The sequence below is a fragment of the Dermacentor silvarum genome, chromosome 5, assembly GCF_013339745.2.
Source record: "Dermacentor silvarum isolate Dsil-2018 chromosome 5, BIME_Dsil_1.4, whole genome shotgun sequence".
NCBI lineage: Eukaryota > Metazoa > Arthropoda > Arachnida > Ixodida > Ixodidae > Dermacentor > Dermacentor silvarum.
In genome coordinates, this window is record NC_051158.1 from 16,436,167 (window position 1) to 16,463,743 (window position 27,577).

The 27,577-nt window shown below is 45.7% G+C and overlaps 1 protein-coding gene across 1 annotated transcript; it reads right to left on the reverse strand.

Moving 5' to 3' along the window:
* Positions 1 to 484: 484 nt before the first annotated feature.
* Positions 485 to 27,577, reverse strand: LOC119452953 (cytochrome P450 3A16-like). The gene is given in 15 exon segments (XM_037714915.2): positions 485 to 685; positions 1,505 to 1,670; positions 4,548 to 4,688; positions 4,988 to 5,042; positions 5,045 to 5,075; positions 5,156 to 5,264; positions 6,083 to 6,176; positions 6,265 to 6,376; positions 6,977 to 7,107; positions 12,092 to 12,344; positions 17,587 to 17,712; positions 18,539 to 18,635; positions 20,121 to 20,173; positions 26,637 to 26,733; positions 27,389 to 27,577. Coding segments are annotated over 15 exon segments (1,602 nt in total). The 5' UTR covers positions 27,445 to 27,577; the 3' UTR covers positions 485 to 604.

Below are 27,577 nucleotides of genomic sequence, written 5' to 3' on the forward strand. Positions count from 1 at the left end.
TTTTTGTCAGATCCCTTGGTCCGTAAACCTTTTTGGTCGATAGTACACATTGCCACATACTCACTGACCCAGGTTTGTCCGATGGTTGCTTTCGAAGCCTGTTACCTCAGCACAGTAGCCGGATGCACTACCCATTCGACAACGAAGCACCCAGTGACCGAGATAGGCGGGGAAAACAGTGACATACAAACATAGATAGACACAGAGATACAAATATAGATACAAATATAGATGGATAACCCCCGAAAAGTGCCGTTAAGTACCGTAAGGAAGCTAATGCAATAAAATTCAAGCACTTATTAGGTACTGTCGTACAGCATCCAGCCACAGAATTCTACCCTTGGCAATTTCACAGTGATAACTGTTATGGACCCACTCCCCTAGTTGTTTTGATGTACCCGGTCGGTGACCGCCGCCCTAACCCCAAAGTAATTTGCGAGAAGTTTATAAGTAAAGATCTATTATCGCCATGGATAAAAGAAAATGTAAAGTGGCCAGTTTATTTTCTGATAAATTGGGCAATGTGTTGAGAGAACACACGACTTTTCTAAATTATTTTCTGTCGAACTCTGCTGTGACTCCATCAAAAATGGAGGATCTAAATTCAAACTCTTTCGACCTTGAGCCAAACGCCATCCGGAGGGTACGCCAAGATGAAGGTAGATTCAAGCTTCAACTCTTTCTCCTGCGATAAAAAAGCGGGTGCATTACTGAACAAAATTGAGCTGTACCTGCAGTAGTCACAAAGGAACTAATTGGGCATTGCTGCTTCTACGGTCATGTTAAAGCTTTTGTAAGTTCTGGCATATTAACTTCAAGCAATACAAAGTTTTCCAAAAAACTGGAGATGAAGATATCAACAGTGGTCGGCTGAAAAAGTTCAATGAATGAAATACTTTGGTTATATGGTGTCAAAACTACTGTATGAATATGACGCGCACGCCGTAGTAAGGGACTCCTGAATATTTTAGACCACCTGGGGTTCTGTTACCACCACTAAGCATAGACAAAACACATCCTAAACATGGGTGCAACATTTAGACCCAACAAGCGTCACTTCTGAGTTGATATATTTCAAGTGTTGTTGTAGGAAACAAAATGAAGTTCTGCTTTCTATGGGAAATTACATGTAATAGAGAAATTTCATTGTATTGCCTCTATCAGAAATTCCATCGAACTTCAACTCAGAAACTGGCTATCTCATGATATGCATTGGTAAAATTTTCAGTAACAAAAACAACTTTCCCAGAGCTAGCACGCATGGTGAGGTTTATCCGGAGCATGTTTTTTTTTTTTTTATGTTGGGATTCATACGCCGGAGTTGAAGTAGATATAGCTGCATCAACTATATCGATGAGTTATATACCCTAGTCATAGAGACAGCATTCAGACCTAACCATTTTCAATTCTAAATGAATATATCTCTCTTCTTCCCTGTGGAAGCAAACGCAAGTTTTACTTTCTATGGCAAATTACGTCGCATATTTGCAGAGGAAGCGCACACCTTGATGTGACGGTCGTCCAGAGAAAGCTTGTATTTCGCCATTAGCTTGGCCAAGGTTAGTTTCATCTCGAGCTGAGCGAAGCGCATCCCGACGCAGTTCCGAGGTCCTCGACCAAAAGGCTGGTACACAACGGGATCAACCTGGTGTTTGTTTTCAGGGCTGAACCTACAAAGAATTTGAGGCAAGGCGTACAAGTGAAACACGAAAACCACACAATCACGGTGCCATTCACAACAGACGTCGTGTTAGTTAGTGACTTGATCATCATATATTTGTTCTCACGACATCCTTCCAAGCAGACGCGATTGATTGAACGGCTTGAAGCAGCCAAGGTTCAATGGTGTCATTTAAATGGCAAGTCATTCAATTTCATTCCGAGAACTATAAGTGCATCCCACTTTCTAGAATTTTCTGCTGTGGCATTTCGTGAGTTGCGTGAAGCGACGTCGACAATCTCATCCAAATCATTAGCGATAAAATAGTTTCTACCATTCAGTGGTTGATGATTTCAGTGAATATAGCTCTCGATGTTTATTATTCGAACTGAAAAGGTCGAAGTCTAATGCCGGAGTACAGATGCAGTTTACGTTTATTTGTGCGCACTTTATTCCGCTCGAGAAGCATGCGAAGCGATGAAAGCTTGTAGAATTGAATAACCGTGAGAACTGCGCTGAGGTTCTGTAACTCGCCCCGAGTAAGTGCATCACAGATCAAGAGCACACAAACTTTGAGAAATACATCAGGGCCAGTGTTCACAAAGATGTTCTTGCACTGGAACTGTTTATAAGAGAAGTTGCCAGCCGATCCTGATACCGGGCATATTATTGGCGAGTTCGACCTACTATTGTAGAGCTGTTAAGGAGGGATGTGGCACTGAAAGGTGAGCTTTTGTACCGACATGACAATTTAAGGGAAAAAATTGATAGGAAGCTTTGTCTTCTAGTGATTAGAAAGTTATTAAATTTGATTACCCACCGCAAATAGAACAAAAAAGGTTTGTATGTCCCATTAAGCAAATTAGAGTGTCACTTTACGAAAACTATCCTTTTAAAAAATATAAGGTTAGATCATTTTTTTATAAATATCATCTGGACGCCCTATATTAGAGTATAGGGACAGCTGCTCGCAATGTTATGCCTTCTTCTGTAGAAACGGCATCACTTGAAAGCTGAGTTTTTTATGATACCATAACACAGAAATGTGTAGTCATTTCTCGATAGGTGCAATTTTGAAATTCAAGATATCCTTACTCGTCTGCCTCATACATTTCCAGCCCTAGAAACATCCTTCTAAACAGTTTTCGCGTTTACAGTTTCGAAAGGATATTTTTCCTAAAAGTATAAATAGAGAAAAACCGTGTGATGTGTAAATTTCATTTCAGTTTTAAATGCTGTTTGCTGGCCGCCTTCGGAAACATTGGCCGCCTTCGGATTATTGGACAACTATACAAAGCAAAGCTAGCAGTTTTATCAGCCGCATAACTTGCAGTGCGCAATCGCTTACTAACTAAACTAATAAGCATGGTGCCACACATGCACAGTCAAATAAGAGATCTCATTCGATAACTGTGGACGCTCGCTGTCTGCACGCTCGCGTGGTGAAAAGCAGCAGCAGCGGCGAGCGAACGCTTCGTGCTGCCTCTAGCTTCAACGCGTCTCCGAAACTGTAGATTACGCAACCTAGAACGCTAGACGCGTGATAACACAGCGCATACGAAACCACAAGTCATGCCGGCTCGTGCAGGCTTTTTACACGCCGCCGATTACCTCAAAAAAAAAAAAACGAAAAAAAAAAAACGCCGCACGCCGCTGCGCGCAGCCGCGCAACGCGCAGTGACGATCGGGCTAGAATTTAGAAGTTAGAACGCCCGCTCACCCCCCCCCTCCCCCCCCCCTCCCTTCCCTCCCCCTTCCCCCCCTTCCCCACGGTCTCTCGCGCATCGGAAGAAGGCGCGTTTGCTCTACATATATGGTGATTGTAAAGGAGGAAAGAGACGCCTACTTCTGCAGCCCTTAAGGAAGCACGGCGCAGAACGCGCGTTTGTTCTCCGCCGTGCGTTCACTCCCCGTGAAAGAGCGCGTCCCTCGCGCCCTTTCACTCGCACATACAGCGTTCGGCGGCGCGCGGCCACGATTTCATCTCCATTGACGTCATACGGAACCTCACGGCGACGGCGACGGCGACGGCGACGGCGACGCCGACGGCGACGGCGACGCCGACGGCAGAAATCTGCTTTTGAGTGTCCATATAATTGCTATCGCAATAAAAAAAGTTGTCGCAGTTTCACCTGAAAGGTGAAGCATCAATTGCGATAGCAAATTTGTAGAGAGATATACGGAGTAATGATATTAGCTTTATCAGCTGTATAAACTTGGACATGCAGCAGCACCGGCAACGCGCCGAACTGTTGTCGACGCCGTCGGCATTTTGCCCGCGTTCGCTCAAAATGCGTGCGGCGTTGGTGACTGTTGCCGGAGCCTCTGATATAAATAGGCACTTGGTGCCGCAGCTAAACGTCGCCTCCCTTCCCTCCCCCTTCCCCCCCTCCCCCACGGCCTCTCGCGCATCGGAAGAAGGCGCGTTTGCTCTACATATATGGTGATTGTAAAAGACCGCCGCACGCCGCTGCGCGCAGCCGCGCAAGGCGCAGCGACGACCGGGCTAGAATGTAGAAGTTAGAACGCCCGCCCCCCCCCCCCCCCCCCCCCCCCCTCCCGCTCCCGGTTTTTGCGCACAACACCGGGCGAGCGGGCAGCCGGGACGCCTCCATCCACGGCAATTCATGGCTCGCCCTCACATGCTTTTGCTCGTACCTTAAGCATACGACGCCGCAGGGTGCGCCACGATCTTATCGTACTTGGATATTATACAGGACATCAGGGTGACCGCGATGGCGCATATTCGCCTGGAGTGTCCCTATAGATTGGATCGTAGTAATATATCAAACATCACGCTTCCCTGCCGCCTGCTCTTACGAACAGCTCTAGCGCAGAACGCTTTGCGAATATGGGCCCAGGTGAATAATATGGTACAAAAAGTAACCTTTCTGGATCGAAATTGTCAGGTGTCTTCCAGAAGGCTGGGTCATGACTCATGTGATGGTTGGGAATAACGATGCTGGTTCCAGCAGGTATAGTGATACCATTGTGGACGTAGTCCCTCGCGCATCTTCTTGTCGTGAAGCTGCCGTGGAGAGATAGCAAACTTGTGTGAAACATTCGAGTTCATGAGATTGCAAGTGTCAACAAGTTTAATCAGTCGCATTAGTACCACAGTGCGCTGTGAGATGAGTGGCTGGATCGATAGTTTGTTACTTCGTGGATTATGAACCAACAAGTTGTCAAGTACGGGATACTCTCGTTTTCGGAAATCTTCGCAGTTTTACGGGGATATAAAATAATTATGAATGCTTAGAGATTTATCTTAAATAATTGCGAAATTTATTTAAAGAACGGTGTTACCATCTAGAAAACATCACTCACCCTACTACTGGCGAAAAAAATCGAAGTGATTCCGATATAACTTGGTCCATGTATTGATGTTCAAAACGTTGTCGTACGAAAACGCTCCCTGAAACACCAGACAGTTTTGTGGTGTTGTATATACATGATGAACAAAAAGGGCCACCTAGAATTTTCACAAAGGCATACATCTCTCTTCAGGACGGCAAGGACTTCTTCTCTAAGGTGGTCTTGAATATCTTGGTGTTTCGCAAGGAGATAGGATGTAAAAGCCAGAGCTGTGCCCGTCGTCTCGAACCTGTAAGATACTCAGTGCATAAACGCTGGAATGATTCTAGTTAGCAAGATAGAGGTATTGAGAGCGAATTTCAAACCTCACGCGTCTTATCATCGCCGCTCGTGGGCCAAGAAATCTTCACAGATAAACATGATAAATGAGAGTCATTGGTAATCAAAAAACTTTAAATGTCTTTATTTTATAAACCTTCAGTGCAGACAAGTTGAAGTGCTTGAAGTGAATTCTACTCTGCGCAATTCTACAGAACAGCGATGTGCTGATGAGACAGTACATAATATGTTAGCAATACATGGAAAATTAGACATCCACCCAATCATAGCAATTGTTACAAAGGAAAACCATACGGGTTCTTCGAAAGAAAAGCTTCTGAGGCAAACAACAGGGATACTGAAACGTTTATTGTGGCAACATGTGGCAATAATTATACTTTTCGAAATTAAATGGCACTTTTTTCCTAGATTTCATACAGTGCAAGTACTCGGGATCAAGCTTTCTCCCCATTTCCTTCGTTACTAATATTTATCATGTACATTTTTAACAGACTAATCAGCTGCCGATTTTGGTGCCCAAACTCAGCGGTGTGTGTAAATTGCCAGAGGCTAACAGGTTGTACTCTTCGGGCATGACATCAAACATGCTGCCACAACTGCTAAGCGTGTCGAATTATCCGAGAAGTTTTATCGGAATGTTGCGTCAAACTACGCACTTTACATGCAAGCTAAATTGAAAACTGTATTCCGGCTCTATTTGCAATGTTCAAAAAGGAATATTTTAAGCGAGAACCTAACAAGGACTCATGACTTGTAGCTTATTCTCACCCTGCTATGAAGAAAGTGAAGCCATTCGCCATAATTTCCGTATTTGTCAGAACGTGTTTCTTCCCGCTGTCATTAGCTTTGACAGGCTGGTCCTCTGAAAGACAAAGCAGAGACTAGGTGCCTTACCTTCTCTCAAGAAAAAAGGTGATATGTTATCCGAAGCAGGCGGCTACCAACTTTACCTTGGCATGCACCATCAGCATCGTCGGATGCCGTGAGTGAATGTACGTTGACGGGAGCTCCATCCTCAACTTCGGCATTGAGCATCAGCTGCAGAAGATCGCTTCTATCTTTCTGAAATGATTAAAGTGGGGTGATTCATGGAGAAATTATCTAAGAAAATTGACAGTGAGAGATGAAGTTCAATCTGCATCGCGCGTGAAACCCTGTTTAATTATCTTTTGTGACCGGCACATTGATGTGGTGAAGTGTTTTGGAGGTGGCCCACATATTCCCCACACAATCGCTGGTTGCGGCTCAATCATGCTAGAATATGACTCTGCCACGCAGTTAGGGCTTAAGAGCAGAGTTCGGTTTTAGCAGCGTGGTTGGAGAATGACGCACCAGGCTTCACTGAACGTTTCTAGCTAGCGTCAACGCCAAAGCCAGCCTACTAAACCTGCGTGCCTCTGGCGCCTGGCAGTGACAAGGCGACATCACAGTACTCCGTAAAGGCTGAATAATAAGTGTAATTCGATTGTCCTCAGTGTCGTTTTACCGACAAATTGATTGTTCGATTCCTGAACAAAACGTTGCTTAAAGCTAGTAGAGAGGATATTCCATGGCATATTGCTTATTGATCAGGTCCGAGAGTAGATCGTCAAGCATAGTACTTCCGGTGAAGGGTCAGCCACCAAATACTATAGTGATGACGGCACTATTGAGAAGGCCTACCTCACGGTTTCCACGACGGAACTTTACGATAGGAGCAACTTCGTCAAAAGCCTGGTCTGCAGCAGTCTTGGTATGGCCGGAACTGTATGATATGATTATTCTCCACAACCAGGTAAGCTCCGGAAAGCACGCTGGAAGAAAACGACAACGTATTTTGGTTGAATTTAAAGTAAAATAATTTTACAATCTTTGTACAGTCCCATAGAAACTGGTAGTTGGCATCTCTTCGAAGGCTGCTGAGCTATATATGTCCCGAGATCGTGATCAATGAAAAGAATTAGGTCGACTTCCAATGCGCTCAAAGACCTCCAAATCTAACTTATCTTCATTTGGATGAACTTGAAGTTGCATTGAACTGAGTTTGTAACGGTATGTGCCTGTATTTTGCGCTAGCACGGTGCGATGGAATTTTGATACGAGAATGGAAATATTGTATTTAACCCTCTGAGGGTCGAATTTTTCTCGAAAACCTGCCCCGGGGTCATTTCGCATTGCAGAATCCAGTAGTAGAGAAATATTAACTCATGAATTCAGCAAAAAATTAATAATATTTTGTCATGAAAACGCTTTACACGCACGAACAGTACACACAAATACGCTGGACAGGGTGTTTCAGCAAACATATTCAAAATGTTTACGCATTGCCTGTGGTACATAGCACAATTCTAATCCGTGAGCTGGTGTACTGGAAGAGGCGGACATTATTTGCGCAAAAAATTAAAATATATAATCGACTACACAACAAAAATTCACTAATTAAGTTTTTAACTACTTACTTTATGGCACATATTGCAATTTACATATTCTAGCGGGTGCGATGGCAAGGTACATCCTCTGGAAAAGAATTCTGTGGATAACACCATTCACAAGATATGCGCCGTCAAACTTGCCGTAAAGATGCATTGTTGTTCCACTTACTTTCATAACAAAACGGCGTTTTATGCGTTGAAGCACACACATAACTGGAACGCCAATGCATTTCTCCGCAAAGTATCTCGAAACTGGTGCAATTCTAAGAATTCGTTCCAAGTGGATCTGCCTTGTGAGCCTCCCTGCTAGAATTTGCAAATTGCAATATGTGTCATAAGGTAATAAGCTAGAAACTTCATTAGTGACTTTTTGTTAATTAGGCGATGGTGCATCTAAATTTCTCGTGCAAGTAATGTCCGCCTCCTCGAGTAGACCAACTCATGGATTAGAATTGCGCTATCTGCCACAGACTATTTAAATAAATTTTGAAAGTGTTCGCTGAAACACCCGAGATCGAGCAAAAAAAAAATTGGTTATTTCTCTTTCATAAGAATCGGTCACAACGCAAAAATGAAACGTGTGTTCACTAGATGTTGTTGAAGCCTCGTTGGACGTTAAGAGATGCAATCGAGAAGCGGGAGATATCGGTAGGGTACTAGGGGTATGTGAAGCCCTTGCAAGCAGACATCACGGGCACCCTTCTAAGGCACAAGGATTCGCGACAATTGGCACACAAGCGAAATTTGTCGAACGACTCGCGACCCCGAGACATTCCCAGAGACACGGCATTTCACGCACTCTAGCAGTGCGCTAATCTGCCAGAAACCACAGGCGTTCGAAAACCGTAGAAGCAAAGCCGAACGCGTAGTCGCAAATCGCTTCACAAACTCGTGGTCCGGCACACACTATTTCCGAGTCGGCTGCTTTCTTGCGGCTTCGCTTGGCGCGCGGCCTCCTGCTGCCGAGTGGCTTCGCCGAAGGTAGGAGCATTCACGTCCCGCTCCGAAGTGTCTCAGCGCCAAAAATGCAATAGGAATAGTTCGTAGTGCGCGCTTTGTACGCGCAAATGTGGTGCGCTTCCCGCTGGCGGGTCTCTCGCTGGTCTAACGCGGTCAGCTTCATGACATTTACCCGTCGACGTCGCTGTCTTTCTGTGGCGGTTAACGTAGCAGCATTGTTATTTAACACCATTGCAAGCGAAACATTAGGTGGCATGCAAACACTGCTGCGGTGCGTTTAAAATGCACTCCCAGGCATCATAGGCTAATCCGATGTGGCAGATAATGTGGCGGTGAAACCAAGGTGCACCTAAATATGTCACGAAGCTTGGAAGGAAAGGTGGGCCAAACCCTATCGCCAGAGATATCAGTTAGTGGCGCACGAATGATGCGCGACTAGATGATGGGGGAGAGGGGGAGGGACAAACACTGAAACTAGAAAACCTATGTGAAAAAGAAAATGTTCCAAATTTTTTTATCAGCATACTGTCCTGCGAGTAAATATTCCGTTTCAGACATTTTGCTTTACTTAAAGAAAAAATGTTATTTTTTCTTCTATTTCGCAATTTAGTACGTTCTTGGTGATCCCTATCAACCAGTCATTCTGGCGCAAGGCTTGGCAAGGCTGTGCAAGCCAGCTATTAAGTCGGGCGGAATGGCGCTGCTCACTCATCAGAGTTTTTTTATTTCCTTGCGTGTTTGTTCAAAGTGTCGCGTGTGCTTCACTTCAAATTTTGCTTGACCTAGCACACGGCATTCGTTGGCGAAAGGTTTGAGTGCATGTTTTTTGTTATCGTGCAAGTTCACGCTGCGGCATCCGACGCGCTGTGTCTCGTCGTGACGACAAATGCGGAACGTTCCACGAACAAACGTCGCGCTATGTTCGTTCACTCTCCGTAACACAAGCTCCGAGTGTCCGACGGGCAGCAAAATTACTAAGTCGAATGTTTTCTAAATGATAATGTGGGGAAATGTCTGATAACTGTTGGATATGAATAGATGGTGTCGCACGGAATTGCGAATGATTCTGTGAAAAGGTTGCGCATATATTGCTATACATTACGACCAATGTTACGACAGTGTGCTGGCCATAGTACTTTTCATGCATTGAAATTGTTTGGTCACTTATATTGGTTGCATTATTCTAGACGAATAAAAGTGAAGCTGCTTTGGAAACCTCTGTGACATTGTCATTTATTTCCATCCTATTTGCTCACCTTCCTAAGGAACCTACTGGAGCAACTGTCGTCGAGAACAGCCCAATTATCTTCAAATTAAGACATCATCATTGTCATCATCATCATCAGCTTACATTTACGTCCATTGCAGGACGAAGGCTAGCTGATTCCAACTTGCGCCTGCAAATTTCCTAACTTCATCACCCCACCTAGTTTTCTGCCGTCCTCGACTGCGCTTCCCTTTCCCTTCTCTTGGTATCTATTCTGTAACTCTAATGGTCCATCGGTCATCCATCCTACGCATTACATGACCTGCCCAGCTCCATTTCTTTCTCTTAATGTCAACTAGAATATCGGCTAGCCCCGTTTGTTCTCTGATCCATACCGCTCTTTTCCTGTCTAGGCCAAACATTTTATTGCGATAGCAATTATATGGACACTTCAACCAGATTTCTGCCGTCGGCGTCGCCGTCGCCGTCGCCGTGAGGTTCCGTATAGATAAAATCTTCGCCGCGCGCCGTATGCCCCAGAGGCAGCGTGCGGGGACGCGCGCTATCACGGAGAGCGAACGCACTCAATCTCCCACGCGCAAGCAAGGAAGCGGAAAGCCAGCGCCGGCACTTCTCTGCCAACAACCGCGCTCGTCGCTCGTCCGCACAGTCTCTTATCTCTCCCACGCGCAAGCAAGGAAGCGGGAAGCCAGCGCCGGAAGAAGCGGGGGGGGGGGGGGGGGGGGGGGCGCACTTCTACGCTGCCAACAACCGCGCTCGTCGTTCGTTCGACCGCACCGTCTCTTATCTCCACACGGCTCTGACCTTTATGCGCATTCGCCGCTCAGTTTCCGTTGAAGCGATAGACCGCACGTACATACCTTCGCCCGCTCCTGCGGCGTATATATCCGCTCGCTGCCAGCGTTTTGACGGTCGTTGTCTGCAGTCATTCAGTGTGATCTATTCATGTTTGTTTGTGCGCGCTCACACCACGCTTCTTCAATCAGTTAGTAATAGTCGGGCCACATTTTCCAACGCACGCTACACATGCAATGCTGCCCGGGTCGGCAGTGCAGCGCTACAGGTGTGTCCCTTCGCACGCGCTGCCCACGGGAAGCGCTTCTCATCAACACCACCGTTTCACACGCGCCTTCTCGTGGTCATCGAGGTCTCTTCATGTCGGTCTACTTACGCCGCAGCACACCTGCTTACTTAATCAGCTCATGTTTACTACAATTCATATTGCTACCAAAGCCGCTCACCTTACTTCGTATGACATTGCTGTGTTGCTATCGCATTCATCGCTTCGCCCTTAGGGCGAAACTGTGACATTTTTTCGTTCCATCGCTCTTTGTGTGGTCCTTAACTTGTTCTGGAGCTTCTTTGTTAACCTTCAAGTTTCTGCCCCATATGTTAGCACCGGTAGAGTGCAATAATTGTACACTTTTTTTTTCAAGGACAGTGCTAAGCTCCCAGTCAGGATTTGGCGATGCCTGCAGTATGAACTCCAGCCCAATTTTATTATTCTGTAAATTTCCTTCTCATGATCAGGGTCCCCTGTGATTAATTTACCTAGATAAATGTACACCTTTACACACTCTAGAGGCTGACTGGCGATCCTGAATTCTTGTTCCCTTGCCAGGAACATTAACTTTGTCTTCTGCATATTAATCTTCAACCCCACTCTTACACTTTCTTGGTTAAGGTCCTCAATCATTTATTGTAATTCGTCCCCATTGTTGGTGAATAGGACAATGTCATCTGAAAACTGAAGGTTGCTGAGATATTCGCCGCTGATCCTCACTCCTAAGCCTTCCCTCTCTAAGAGCTTGAATTCTTCTTCTAAACATGCAGTGAATAGCATGGGAGAGATTGTGTCTCCTTGCCTGACCCCTTTCTTGATAGGTAACTTTCTACTTTTCTTGTGGTGAACCAAGGTTGCTGTGCAATCCTTGTAGATATTTGCCCGTTATTTGCCAGATATTTGCCAAATGTCAGTGGGGCTGTACATGTACAGCAAAAGTCTCAAGGCTTTATAGAGTCGTAAACTTTAATGCTTGTTAGTTGACAAAGCCTCATGGCAACATCAGAGGCAACGATCATTGGAATCGCACATTAACTTCCGATCAACTGAAATTGCGTACAAATGTGCGTTCTGGTGTGTCCACAAAGGTTCCTATACACTATGTGAGAACTTACCCGTAAAGAAGTTTATCCATGCACGACGAAATTGCTGAATGGTATTCAAGCTCTCCTGAAACAGTGACTCAGTACTGCTGTTGGTTCGGCCTTTCTGCTGCAGATTGGATTTTAGGCCAAACGCTGATCGAATGATAACGTCGGCCGTTAGCCTCTGGAAGAGCTCACGAAACTCGATGGCTTTGTGCTTCGACCGCAGTGCCTCGATCACATCGAGGAGCTCGTTGCTGGCGTCGTCCATTAGGCTCACCATCTGAGAGCAGAACGGGGCTGTTGGTTGTGGCTCCTCTGATGCAGTAGCATAAATAGAGCCTTCGCAGATGCATGCTAATTCGAGCAACTGATACATGAAAGGCGCTGAAGCTATACAAACTAGTTCTCACATCATCTGTCGGAAGTACTAGGGGCTCGTTTCTTGGCTATTCTACGTGCTGATTAGTCTCCAGCCTCCTGGTCCTGCAACGGCTTCGCGGGGCTGCCAACGAGGTGCACGTTAAACAGCCCCAGGTGGTGTAAATTTCCGGAGTCCCACACGACGGCGTGCCTCATAATCAGATCGTGGTTTTGGCACGTAAAACCACATAATTCAATTTTTAACGAGGCGGCGGTGCCAGAACACACCGTCAGCTTTAACCGCCGATGCCATACAAACTCCTAGCTTACTTCCGACCTGTAGCGGGTGAAACGCGGCGGGAGAAACAAAAACAGCTCAATACTGCTGACAATCTGCGCCCTTTATGCCACGCGGGAAACTATTTATAAAACAAAATAACAAAGAGCAAGAATAAGCAAGTCTGTTTTAGCCCTTTCTTTTGTCGGTCTTGCGTTTAATTGGAAACCAAGTACAAGTTTGTAGAGATGGAGACGAAGTGATCACTAGTAATATTTAGGTGGTGATTTAGCGGTAAATGTGAGACAAATGCATGAGCATTACGTGACACCTCTCTAAGGTCCCGGATTTATGGTAACGCCACATTTCGAAGTGTTGTGCAGGAGCTAACTGGGCACACGTCCTGTCTCTTCGAGGAGCGAATTCCCACTGATGGTAGTCCGGAGCAGACCGTCGCAGTATATATAAAGCGCTTTAAAATATAGTTACAAGGTATTTACAACGCGTCCACTGGCATAAAACGCATACAAAAACGGGCGATGGTCCGCGCCCCATAAGCGAGCGTTGTCGTCTTCTGTACTGTCCTCAGCTTGGTCACTGTCAGTGCTCCGTAACATAATCCCCGGCGGCGAAGGTGCCGTCCCGGTGCTTGCTAGATTGTCCATGTTCTATCGCTTGATGCGGGTGACGTGGACGACATCGGTGGAAGGTCAAGACATGGTGCAATCGAGAGGCGTGATTTCATATATGACGTCGGTCACTTGGCGCAAGACACGGTATGGGCGATAGTAAGGCAAAATCTACTTTTCACAAAGGCCAACTCACCCTGACGATGTCCAAAGAAGGATCATATCTCCTAGGTGAACTTGTCTGGCGCGAAATGCATTTTGTGAAAAGGGGACAGAAGAGAAGAGACAGTGAAGCGCCAAACTACCAACTGTTTAATGACAGCGTCAGAGCATACAGAAAGAAAGTTAACTTCCGCGCGTGCGCAGAGAGCCAAGGTATGACATGGAACTACACGGTCATGATAACATTTTTTTCAAGAAAGTACATTTCTGCAGAATACAATGTGATGGATGTGTCACTAACACAATCACACCCTTTCTTTTTAATAAAGTAAGCTTCCAACAACTCCCTCGAAGTTTTGTCGCCACTTTTGCCCAGAATCGACACTTGCTTAAAGCGTGGCTCACAATGACAGGCCTTACAGTGCGTAGGAAGATGCGCATTGTCACACTTACCAATACTATTAACATGCTCCCTCAGTCTGTCATTAATGCAACGTCCCGTTTGTCCAATGTAGGACCTACCGCAGTCTAGAGGTATCTCATAGACCACCCCTTCAATACAGCTTCTGACAGGGTTGGTGTGCTGCTTCTGGCAGCCCCGCGGCCCATCGCGTGTGATACGAGGGCATAATTGAGCCAACTTGTTGGGAGTTGATCATATCCCCAGGGTTGAAGTAGACATCGCGGGGGCGGGCATCATAGAAGCGTCGTTGTTTTTTCTGTGAAGCGGTAAGACGCAGGCGTCCAATCTGGCGTGCGTCTACAGCTGTGAAGATGACATCATGGTCGAATTCTGACGACATGTCAAGAATGGCGGGGTGGAGCCTGTCAAATTGCAGCGTGGGATTTCTTCCGTACAAGAGATAAAGCGGAGAAAAACCCACCGAGTCATGTCGGGAGGAATCACAGGCAAATGTTACGAAGGGCAGAGTGGCGTCCCAGTCATGATGGTCGGCAGAAACATACATAGAAAACATGTCTTTGGTAGAACGTACGGCATTACTCTAAACTGATATAAGCCATCAGGTGCCATAAAAGCGGTCTTTTCAAGGGTTCATGTCGTCAACTGCAATCTGCCAGTAGCCGGAGCCAAGGTCTATCGAAGAAAAATATTTGCACCATGTAAACAAGCGAGGGCGTCATCTATCCGCGGCAGCGGATACACGTATTTGTTTGTTACTTTGTTGAGATGGCGGTAGTCGACACAGAAGCACCAGCTGTCATCCTTCTTTCTGATGAGCACGACGGGAGAAGCCCAAGGGCTATAAGAAGGCTCAATTATATCTCGGGCAAGCATCTTGTTGACTTCCTTCTGTAGGACTTGGCGCTCAGTAGGGGAGACGCGGTAGGGCCTTCAGTGAATTGGACTGGCGTTGCCGGTGTGTATCCGATGTTTCACAACGGACGTTTGAGCCAGCAGCCGGTAAGTGAGATCGAGAATGTCCCGGTAGGAGGCGAGAAGGCAACGAAGTGGACCATGGTGGACCAAGGTCAGAAGCGATCATTATCGTGAGAAGTTTTAATACTCCGGTTGTAGGGCCCGAACCAGCAAAGGTAGGCGACGCAGTATCATCAGTTAAGGCAGAAATATGGTAGTCAGAAGCCGGGGCCAAGATTGCAAGAGATATGCCCTGAGGTAGCACTTGAGGAGAGAGGCCAAAACTCACTAAAGGAAGACAGGTGGCATTGTCTTTTATGCGGATGACTGTGTGTGGAAATGCGACGTTCTGCGACAGGAGGATGGTGGCTTTGGGCGACACGATGTAATCGCCGTCGGCGACAGATGGATCGGGTGAAACGGCAATATAGGTCACGCGGTGTCTTCTTCGATCTGCGTCGGCGGGTGGAGGCAACCAGGCGGGCGCCGGGTATTTCGAAAGCTCGTCCAAGGCTGCTAGTTCGAAGAGCTGCGACAATGGCGGGAAACTAGGTCCAACGCGTCCACAGCAGAAGCAGATAGGCCTGTCATCAGAAGTGCGCCATTCTTCCAGGTTTCGATAACGAGGACGAGCGTACGAACTTTGTGGTAGATCGGGTACGACGGTTGAGCGGTAGTGGGGTCTGTTGACTGGGCAAAGTGACTGGAGTCCGACGTTGGCCAATTCTTGCCTTACAACGGTCTGGATGAGGGATATTGTTGCGTGGGAATCATCTGGGGCACGAACCTGAGTAGGAACTGGAGAGCAAGCTTCAATCTCCCGGCGGACGATGCGCACAATACTGTCGGAAGCAAGCGGCACAGGTAGGGTGACCACCTTCATACTTGCGAAATGTGGGACACGCTGACCTTGGGCAAAGACAGAGCACGATGAGAAATTAACTACAATAAGTTACTTTTTAACTTTTGGCGAGAAATTTTCTCTTGCAATTTTTTGTCATCTCTGAAACAGGGAAATAGAGTAACTGATACAAGTTGAAGTTCAAATACATATCTGTGCAAACAAAACTATTTTTTAAATCACTGAGTGTTCAACCGGGGGCCCCCATCGGGGGGGGGGGGAGGCAGGACAGCGCGCGCAGCATGCTCCGGAAGCATTCGCCTCCGCCGTGAACCGTGCGGCTAGCTGACTTTTTCGGAAGCTTGGAGTGCTTGCTGCTAACACATCCTCAAACAGGGTGACCAGATGCAGCTAAACTCAAGGCGCTGCCAAACAATAATAATAATGTGTGAAACGCGGGACATATTTTTTTTAATTTTCGTATCTCTCTGAAGATTTTAGTATTTTGTCATCTCGGGAAAGTCCCGCGAGTCGCGGGACGGGTGGTCACTCTAGGCACAGGCGGGAGACGGAGGTCCTCGCAGGTAGATGTTGCAGACGTATTAGGAAGCCGAGAAAAGCGGTCGAGCAACGTGACGGCTGTATTCAGCAATGACGTATTGCGCAGTCGAAGAGTTCTTAAATACCATCAGAGTAAACGCGTCTTCCGTGATGCCTTTGAGGATGTGCGCGACCTTTTCCAAATCCAGCATCTTCTCGTCAATCTTGCGACAAAGCGTAAGCACGTCCTGGATATATGTCACATAGGACTCAGTGCACGTCTGAGCTCGGCACCGCAGGTCTTTGTGCGCAGCACGCCGGCGGCCAACAGGCTTGCCAAACAAATCAGTGAGTTTTTACTTGCAAAGGTCCCAGCAGGTGAATTTCTCTTCGTGGGCCTCAAATCAGACGCGTGCCGTTCCCACAAGATAAAATATTAGTTTAGCGAGCATGACGGTCTGGTCCCAGTGATTGCACGTGCTCACCCGTTCGTATAGTTGAAGCCAGTCTTCAAAGTCGGTGTTGGTCGTGCCGGAAAAGGTTCCAGGGTCGCGCGGTTGTGCCACGATGACGGTGGACGCGGGTGGCGACGTGCACAGAGCATTCTCGCCTTGAGCTGGCATTATGAATGCAGCCAAGGAACGCCCTCTGCGTAAATCCTCGTGCGTCTTGGATACCCCGCACCTCCAACAAAATGTTACGGGGGATAAGAGAGGTTTAAAATATATTTACAAGGTGTTTACAATGCGTCCACTGGCATACAAGGCATACAAAAGTGGACGATATTCCGCGCGCCATCAGCGAGCGTCGTCATCTTCTGTACTGTCCTCAACTTGGTCTCTGGCAGGGCTTGGTAACAACATATATAGTATAGTGCTATATTCCATAAGAAAGCTTGTCTTTGTCAGTGCAGCGGCTGATAAAAACGAAGACAGGTCTTCTTAACAAAGCCTTGTCCTCAGAGTGAGCCTGCTGTAATTTTACCACTAGTGATCCTCTCTTTAAATTCAGTTTCATGTGCCCGCTTACCCGAGTGCAACTACAGAAGTGTGATTTAGCACCCAGCTGACAACATCGCTGCCTACCTTACCCGCCGCGGTGGCTCAGTTAGCTCAGGCGTTGCGCTGCTGAGCACGAGGTCGCGGGATCGAATCTCGGCTGCGGCGGCCGCATTTCGATGGAGGCGAAATGCAAAAATGCCCGTGCGCTTGCGTTGTAGTGTACTTTAAAGAACCTCAGGTGGTCAAAATTATGCCGCAGCCCTCCACTACGGCGTGCCTCATAATCAGAACTGGTTTTGGCATGTAAAACCCCAGACTGAAAATCGCGGCCTACCTTTTTCATGTTCCTCGTCGTAAAGGCTGGCGTGATTAGGCTGCGCATTTTCTTCCAGCGGTCGCCCTCGGCGTTGACCAAGCTTTGTTTGTTGATCGGGTGGCTCCTCGCAAAGCCTGACGAAATCTGTAAATGTTCTTGTGTCAACATTTCTCTCGCGGCACTGTGAATTACTGAGATAATTTTGCCTTTTATGGCCGTGAGCCTGCCGATGTAATGAGGTAACAGGTCGCGGAAACAACTCGTGTACACGAACGTAGCACACCCCAAACACAAAATGCATACAATAAAAAAAATAGTTTCTTTTCAGATTAAAATTTTGTAAGGCTGCAGCCTATTTCGAGATACATTTAAAGCAAATAATTACTCGGTAGAATCTGCATACAGTGATTGAGAGAGAAGCTTGCTTTTTAGAACTGTCGGCTGACAACCTTTTAATTTAATCTATGGTGGCACTTGGTTGAGCGAAGAAAAAGGAAACGACTTCTTCGCGTGGACTATTTATGGCTTGTAATTGTTTCTCACACTTACCCCTCTCTTTGTAATGTTGAAGCTAGCATTTTTTGAAAGAATGAAAATCTTCGTTAACGCTTAGAAAAAGATGAAAGTGTCTGAAAGCCATTGATGAATGACTTTCATCGATGTCATATGCGGTCGGGATAGCTAGCGCTTTGAGCCAATTGAATAATAGCTTACTTGAGGAAGTAAACAATAAATAACAAGTTTACCGTAAAGGTGGGACTAAATAAAGTTTTGTCTTAGCGATTCCCATAGTGCGTGGAATCTGCATAATGTTCTTAATTTTGTAGTGGAGCGCTTTTTGTGACGGCCTTTTAAAACATTCAGTGTACTACTGAGACCCGAATTCTTAACGGGGCCTATTTGACTGGCCTTCTAAAAGCAGCCGGAATAATAAAAGATTGCAGCACGATGGTTAAGCATTTATACTCACTCCTCGGCTTGTAAAATTGTTGAAATCCTTTATCTGGATCTTCTTAATTAGCTCAGGATCTTTCACAATAAGAAACGAATGGCCACCATTGTAGAAACTGTAAAGAAATTATGCCACAAAGCAAAGTTAAGTGAAGAAGACTTGCTGTATAAGGTATCAGGCTTAAACTGTGCTTTTATGGATAGGTAATAGGGCTCTGGAAACTGGCAAGGGCATATTTTATTTTTTATGTTAAGCTAGACACTTTCGCATGACAGGCCTTGTAGAAGTGGACTCAGAAAAGTTTAGGCGACGTGTAACCGATAGTTCACATGTGTTACCAGACCAATTCGTGTACAAAGAATGCCTGGGGCGCTATAACGTAAAATGATTCCAAACTGTTTTGATTCCAATTTCTGCAATCAGCCTCCACGATTGGTCAAAACATTTTCGGGCCACTCCCAACTTCGCCTGTCTGTCACGCGAAGTCACGAAAACCGCGATAGCTCCCCATCTGATATAACGTGTACACACTGATTATGCATGATTAAACTGCGCAAAAGAAAAATAATCATTCCTGATTGGACGCCTTTTCACCACTAGCCCTCTGCTATTGGTCCAACGTTTTCTGGCTACACCCACTTCGCCTGTCTGTCACGCGACCTCGCAAAACCACGAGAATTTACCACGTTAAAGTGACGTGTACGCGAAAAAAATGTATTAATATACCGAACAAAACTGAAATTTTTTCTGAATAGCCACAGACTGCCCCGTTCCGAAAGGAATAGAAGATGGCTGCCCGCTGATCACTCAGGCCCTCGCTACTCGCATCTGCCGGTGAGCATGTATTTAGTTGCGCATGATAAACCTTTTTGCGTGGCAGTAAAACGTTATCGAGCCCTTTCGGCATGCATACGACATCGCTCTGCCTACTCTTCCTTGCTGAGGATCCGTTTTAGCGGCATTCTTATCCTTCCGCTGCACGCCGCCGCGATTTTCGACCAGCCACCGCAAGCTAAGTAAGGCGAAGCGGACCAATCGGAGAAGCCAGCACCACCCTCTTCATGCGGCTTTCTATTTTCACTGTGCTGGCTCAGGCCCCATCGAAACCCTCTCCACTAGAGCGTGCTCCTCGCCTCTTGTCAGCCAATTAGATAAGAAAAACTGCTCAGTGTAGACAATGTTATTGGTTTTGAAAGCGAACAAAGGTGACCTCCTATAAACGAGGAGAGGGTTTGATTGGGTTGTTCAGACAACGCTGCGGGTAACCGCCTGATGCTTGCGTCGGTGGTTACGTAAATTTGACACCAGGAGCTTGGAATCAAAACACTTTGGAATCATTTTACGTTATAGCGTCCCTGAACTTGGTATGAAGGACCAGTGCATTGATTATGTACCGCAGGCTATACGGGTATTTTTTTCGGACGTCGCCCATTATGGTAAGCGTAAGAAGGCTAAGAAGAAAAATAAGTCTACCATCACTGAACCAGATAAAAGTATCGTCCAGATACCCAGCTTTTCTGCAGCGTTACTGTCTAGGTCACATCGCTTTAGTTTACAACACTTCAATTGCATTTCAGAAAAGAAGAAAAAAAAAACGTACCCTACTATGTCTCCGTATTTGTCCAACCATTCCTTGTATTTGACCAGAGTTCCCTAAAAAAAGACCAACGATAACAAACTGGTGCATTACAGGGCTCGTTTATTTCGTGGCCTGACAAAAATGAACCACTCTGCAAATGGCGTTGTGTGAGGATTTTCCGCGTGAAGTGAGATGAGGGATATGCCACATCGTATTTTTCGTAGACTTCTTAAACAGGACAAATAACAGTGGCTTACACTCGAACTGCAGTGAATATTTGCTGGCTATAGAGAGAACACTAAGCTTAACCGTGAAAGATGGCTTCCAGAAACATAGAAAAAATTGTAAATATATACGCAATTTTATTTTGGTAATATTAGCACCACACTTGTACACATTACGGAAAAAGTTACTGATTACAATTACAATTACTTAATTCAGAAATGTAATTGCTTTAGGTTACCAATTGCAGCCCCACGAAAGTAGTGGACCAGTTATTAAAAAGTAACCGGTTCTTTAAAGTTTATTTCCTCCTCATTTTATAAACATTGCACAAGTACAGTAAGTAGAAAAAACTGGCTTGGCTCTTTTAGTCACCTGCAGCCCTTCACACGTTGTTTATATTGACTACAAGAATTGCTTTTCGGAATTTCTTCGCTACTCTTCCCATGTTTACTTGTGAATACATCAGGCACCGACACTGAATGCCTACTCAGTGTGCGCACTGGAGAAAAGGGTTATGTTGTAACAGTACAAACGCTTTGCTGACAACATTGTGGTTACTCAATGTCGCGATGCTCGTGTGTGGGTCTTGTATGAGTCGAGGCACTTTTTTGGTGCTGGGGCTAGGGGATGGTGATGCCGGTAGGGCCAGTGAAAAACTGAAAAATTGCCCAAAAATGATTTTCTTACATCAATGTCCCACGTAGCCATCGCTATCGAGCTGTAAAATGGTCGTTTAAATCTGTCAGCGAATATCTGGTGGACGTCGTCTCAGTGACCTTTACTCGCTAGTCATTTAGACTCAAACGAGTGAATGTAACAAACGCCAGCAAACGTTCACATTCTTTGGAAACCTTAGTAAATGTGTAATGCAATTTAACATATAGCTGCGTATTAACCTACCCTAAAATACTGTACGTGTGTTATAATCCCAAGAATGTGTGTACGTATGTCAACCAAACAGAACAGATGCTCTTAAGGGCCAATAACGGGAACAAGAATTCAGGATCGCCAGTCAGCCTCTAGAGTCTGTAAAGGAATATGTTTATCTAGGTCAATTACTCACAGGGGACCCTGATCATGAGAAAGAAATTTACAGAAGAATAAAATTGGGTTGGAGTGCATACGGCAGGCATTGCCAAATCCTGACTGGGAGCTTACCACTGTCGTTGAAAAGAAAAGTGTACAATCATTGCATTCTACCGGTGCTAACATACGGGGCAGAAACTTGGAGGTTAACAAAGAAGCTCGAGAACAAGTTAAGGACCGCACAAAGAGCAATGGAACGAAAAATCTTAGGAGTAACGTTAAGAGACAGGAAGAGAGCGGTGTGGATCAGAGAACAAACGGGGGTAGACGATATTCTAGTTGACATTAAGCGGAAGAAATGGAGCTGGGCAGGCCATGTAATGCGTAGGATGGATAATCGGTGGACCATTAGGGTTACAGAATGGATACCAAGAGAAGGGAAGCGCAGTCGAGGACGGCAGAAAGTCAGGTGGGATACTTGCTTATATAAGAAGAGCGACAATGCTCTAAGCGAGGACGAATTGAGTAGCAGTTCTTGCCGCCTATGAAGGCCGCATAAAAGCGCCCCCGGGAGACAGACGGAAAAAAAGAGAAAGAGATCAGTTAATTATAAGAGAAAAGCACAGAGGTCGCACTTTCAAACGAGGTGTGCAAATCCTGCAACCTTGTCATCATCAGGCGGTCGAGGCTTTGCTCTAGTACCCTGATAGTGGGAAGGAGGAGACCCATGTAATTGTTTTCATCCATTTGGACACTGCATAGTTCCTGCAGAATTTCGTCGCCTGTTATATTTAGTCAAATATGTAACTGTTAACACGTAATTGGTTACTGAAAAAGTAATTGAACTGGAGTGAGCGTTACCAAAACAACAATATAATCGTTAAATAAAAAAAGATACCAGAAAACCTAATGAAAAACAAGTACATAATTAGATGTAATTCATTACGTGCAAGTCTGAATAATTTAGTGCAGGGTCCGCCATAAATAACGTCACAAGGTTTATGCCTAATATTATTCTTGATAACAAAGATCTCAGAAAATATTTTATAGGGAATTTTTACTCAATATTTATGCGCTTGGTCATGGTCACGGCCTTGAAACATTCGGGTCACGCTGCAATCCTTAAATGCAATTCATTGCATTATGTGGTTTTACGTGCCAATGCCACGATCTGATTATGAGGCACGCCGTAGTGCGGGACTCCGGAATAATTTGGACCACCTGGGGTTCTTTAACGTGCACCTAAATCTAAGCACACGGGTGTTTTCGACACCCGCAAGGTACCCCGAGGGGGATGCTTCTTTATGATCGCTCCAGCGATACTTTCAGGGCCATTATGGATGTGCGCTGATAGGTGCATGTCTTCTCTTACAGCCTAAACACACGAGTCTATTGAATTTGAGAGAGGGAAATTTGCCAGTCACTCTTCGGCTGAAATGAAGCCGGGTGCGAGAGCGCGGCATCATTGTTGTGTTGTGGATTTGCTTTTTGATTGTTGTGCTGGGCCGCCGTCCGGCTGCAAAGTCTAAAGACTACTCTATGAAGTGTGATTTGAACAAGGGCCCGCGAATGAGGCTCTGAAATGTCTTTAAGATATGTCAGTGTCGATTTTTGAGGCTTTTGCCACAACAAGAGGAATACGGCCCATGGTGGTTGCCCCAGCTCAAGCCATAACAGACACCGGGGGGAAGTTGCGAAAAATTGTCAAACCGGTTGGATTACCAAGCTCTGGCGTCAGAGCAAGCACACGAGCTTTTTTTTAAGGTAGTGGTCGGCCTCTAAAGACATTTCTCATTGGTGACGAAAATTGCCAAGTGTTCGCTTACGCGGGCCATGCCAACAGCAGGCGGCATTTCTGCCATCTTCCCTTTGGCTGCACCTCCGTAAGACCATGTCGTCTCGGGAAGTTGAAGGGAACACGGGGTCCCTTTGCACGGCTCTTTGTATTGTCGCTAAACCCATTCAGCTTCAAGGCCAGCCTTCTGATGCTCCTCCGTGCCTGGCATTCGCTTTTCTTCCTTACAATTTTTCTTAAGGTCAGAAGTAGCCACAGAGGCAGTATGACCACTCCGAGAAAGTCCTTAGTTGTGTCAACGCTTGGGAGCCAAGTAGACAAAATTGCGGTGAATTTTTATAATTTTGGTGACCTTGCAAGGAGTGTATCCAGTCTCGCGCACTGACGAGATTGCGGGACAATGTGGTCTAGGGTGTACCATTTTCGAAAATTGAACAATCCCTCCTGAAACACGGTCAAAATGCAGAAAAAAAAGATTGAAGAAAGGCTTGAGGCAACGATGTGAAGAAATATTAAAAAAATCGAAGGCACAAATAACGATCGAAGTGTCTGACATTGATTATGACGGCCCCTGTAAAAGTCTTACTCATCGCTAAGAAAACGTAGTTTTTGTAATTTTGGACAGTACTGAAAGTGGTGAGAGATATGTAGGAAATGCCACCCAGAGCGTATAGACCTCACAAAGTCATGAAGATGCGGTGGCGCTGTCATCGGGACTGACTTTCGCAAGGTGGACACTCCGCCGCCGAGCCGCTGCGCCTACCTGTGTAGCCAAACGGGATTCGCGGGTGCGTGTGCGGTATCTTACTCTATGGTTTCACAGCGAAGCAAACGCAGTGTGCCGACGAGCTACTTTGCGCCGAAAGACGCATAAGCTCAAGTTTTCTTATGTTTGCTGTTGATGAAAACTACCGCAATTTAATTGGCCACCTTGGTAAAAGGTGAAAGTTGGATTCCGATACCAGCACATCGATAATGCGCCAAGAGGTTTCATAACAGTTAAGCTTCTGGATTATTTTGTGTGGCAAGCATTATCCAACAAGGATGCTTGGGATCGTCCATAGCGTGTCATTACAATCTCTTACTGAACTGTGAGAAATGTGGATTAGGATTAACCCTGAATGTAAGTCGAGCGAGCAGATGCACCTCAAAGCAAGTAGCATTAGCAGTGCTGATAGCCTATAGCACACGTTCGCATACGCAGGCAGCAGGTCTTAGGTGCTTTAATTGCAGTCGGAATGTCATAAACGTGCTTAAACGTGTTAATGAATTTTCGCGCGCTATATAAAGCGTATACAGAGTTGGTCATTCCCGCAAGCGCGACTGAATGCGTGAATTCGAGGATGCTTTCCCCTTATAGGAGCAGCAAACACACGGTATGTTCCTGCATCCGACTTGCAATCCAAATAATAATCCAAGCAATTTCTAAAATGCTCTGACAAAATGCTGCCTCGGATCGAACGCCGGGCGAACGAAGAATTCCTCGGATATCGTTGTACGATGGCCGGAGTTATTGGACGGCCGCGGTTAACAGCGCAGAATGCGCGGGCCGACACAGCCGGTGTCGCTGTATAGGCCAGCTAGTATTTTGCTGGTCATATCACCCGGCGGAGGCAATCGCTTTCATCGCCGCCCACTGCGGCATACAAATCGGCTACAGCTTGTTTTTTATATGCAGAAGAAGTTAATAGAAGAAAATTATGTCGAATGTGCGCATGTTGCGTAAAGCAGCGCCCAGCGCGATCGCTGGCGTGATCGCGATTAACGATCCGACGGCTTTTCGTATCGCAGATGTAAAAGAAACACCGACCATCTCTGCGAGGCTGCTTGGCTGGCTTGCATGTAGGACATTATTTTGCTATTCGCACTGATGATAATGAGAAAAGCAATTTATTTAAGCCCGCGTTAACCGTGTTGTCAAAAATGTCGCAGTTTTGCGCAAAAGGCGAAGCATCGATTGCGTTAGCAAATTAGTGGACAGCTATGCGAAGTAAGGATAGTAGTTCTATCGGCCCCATAAGCTTGTAAACATAGACATAAGAACTAAATTAACAAACATGGTGTCTCGCGCACACAAGAAGATATCAACAGATCCCACTCGCTGACCGCGGAAACTCGCTGTCAAAACGCTGGAGTGAGGAAGCGCGGCGGCAGCGAGCGAATTGACCTTTGTGCTGCGTCTCGCATCAACGCGAAGCCGCGGAAACACAGCGCACGGCGCACTCTGCTCCCGCCGCAGGTGGTATTGAAGATATAGCTGCCCTCCCCCCTCCCTACCCTCTCCCCAGAGCCTGGCGGCCCGAGTGGGCGCGGCAGGCCACCAGAGCCGCGCGAAGTTAGTGTCTATTGCTATATTTCCCGCGTTTCTATATCTCAAGTTAGGTCCAAGAAAATCCAGGTAGACTATCTATATTCCTCTGGGGAATCTGGGGAATATAGATAGATAGTCCGGGCTGTTCGTAAGCGTTCTAGATATTTAAATCAAGCCACATATTATTCTTTATTGGCCAGCCAGCCAGTCAGCCTAAACTTTTTAAAGGACGCATCGATTATTATTTCATTTTCTAAGGTTAACGCCTTCGATGGCTCATGGGTCGAAAAATGCGTTGTCTAGCGTTATGGCACCAACATGCATGGTGCCACCATAGTCCCTCAATACTTGAAGAAGCTATTAAGGGACTATGGTGCCACCATGCCACATGGTGCCACCATGTGTTGGTGCCACCGTGGTGCCACCAACAAAGGTCGTGGTTTCGAGGGCATTAACTCTACCCTAATTAAGATAGAATTAACCAACGCACTCGAACCATGACCATTGGTGTTCCTTAAGACAAAGTTAATTAAGACACAGTAATAAAGATAGAGGTAATTAAGCCGCTCGAACCGTCGACCTTTGGTGGGAGTCCCTCTTTGATGGGAGAAAACAATAGGGAGTAACAACGTGTTCGTATGATTCATGGAGCCACCGTGCCAAATAGTGCCACCAACAAAGGTCGTAGGTTCAAGTGCCTTATTAACTCTACCTTAATTAAGATACACGAACCCGCGAGTTTTGGTGGGAGTCGAACTCAGAACATTTGGTGGGAGAAAACACGTATTAGGAAGTAAGAATGCATTGGAGTGAGATTGTGAAGTAACTCAATAAATGTGTCGTGAGTGAGCAGGCTTTCGGCTTCATCCACTTTAGGGTATGCTATAGCGACTGTCACCTTTTTCTTATATATCGTATTATAATATTACTAGTTAAAAATTGTTAGGTGACATATCTGTATTGACACTGTTACCAAGCCTGTTATCTTCCATGAATGATTCTAGTCATGAACCTTTCCTGAACTTTCGCACAGTAAATACAAAGCATTGAGGTATTTACTGCGCATGTATTTATGCTGAAGAACATTGTCACACAATTGTTCAAACATTGTTTGTTTCTGTCATTCTAAAAAATGAGCTGGAACTTCTTTTTCATAATAACTTTGTGAGTCAAGCCTTACCTTCTGTATAATTTCAGAGAGGTTTCCTGAAAGAAAGCTTGGAGGAGGTCCCGGGATTCCGAGGTCCTTAAAAAATGACAGCCGTCTCTTGCGTTGTCTGAAAAGCGCATAACAACGTATGCTGCGCCCATCCCTATAGTGATTCATTCTATTTCTCAGGAAATTAATCCTTTAAAGATGCAAACAGCTATAGAGCAAAAAAAGAAAGATAAAAAATTTTAAAAACAAGGCCGTAGCTCTAGAAGGATTGATGCCTAAAGTAAACTCCAGTAATTTAAAGGCAGTATAAAATTCCAATATTCTAAAGACTTTTACTTAGTGTAAAGCTGCGCTAAGCGCAGAGATATTTCTCAGATAGGTGCAAAGTGGTCATGTCGCTGTTCTTTTTTTTTTTTTTTCAAAAACCTCATTACAGTTTTGTTTTGAGTGCCACGCGGGGATACATGTAGTGTTAAATGTTAAGTACTATCGACCAAAAAAGTTTACGGACCAAGCGATCTGACAAAAAGCTGAATATCTCAACAGTCTCAAAACGCAGCCTTGTATTCCCATTTCCGCTCTCTACGGGTATATGTGCACAAGATTTAGATGTACGGTTTTACTGGCTACTTTCAAATGCTGCTCGGATATTTAGCGTTTTCTGATATCCCGTGGTCCGTAAGCTTTTTGGGTCGTAGTACGTTCTCCTTAGTAAAATCAGGCCTTCCACCAAGTTTACTCCCTCATTCACACTTTGAGAAATTCGTACTTACATTACGAACCATGTAGCAAGCGTAACAATGGCAGTTAGGAGCAAGGCTTCAAACATGGCTTGGTATGCTGACGTCAAGGTGAATTCCACAACACACGAGCCGACACTTGTCCCGAAAGGAGTTATGATTGTCTTTTGTGGCCTGTCGCATGCAGTTTGCGCTGAGGCTCCCGGAATGGCGACGTTACAA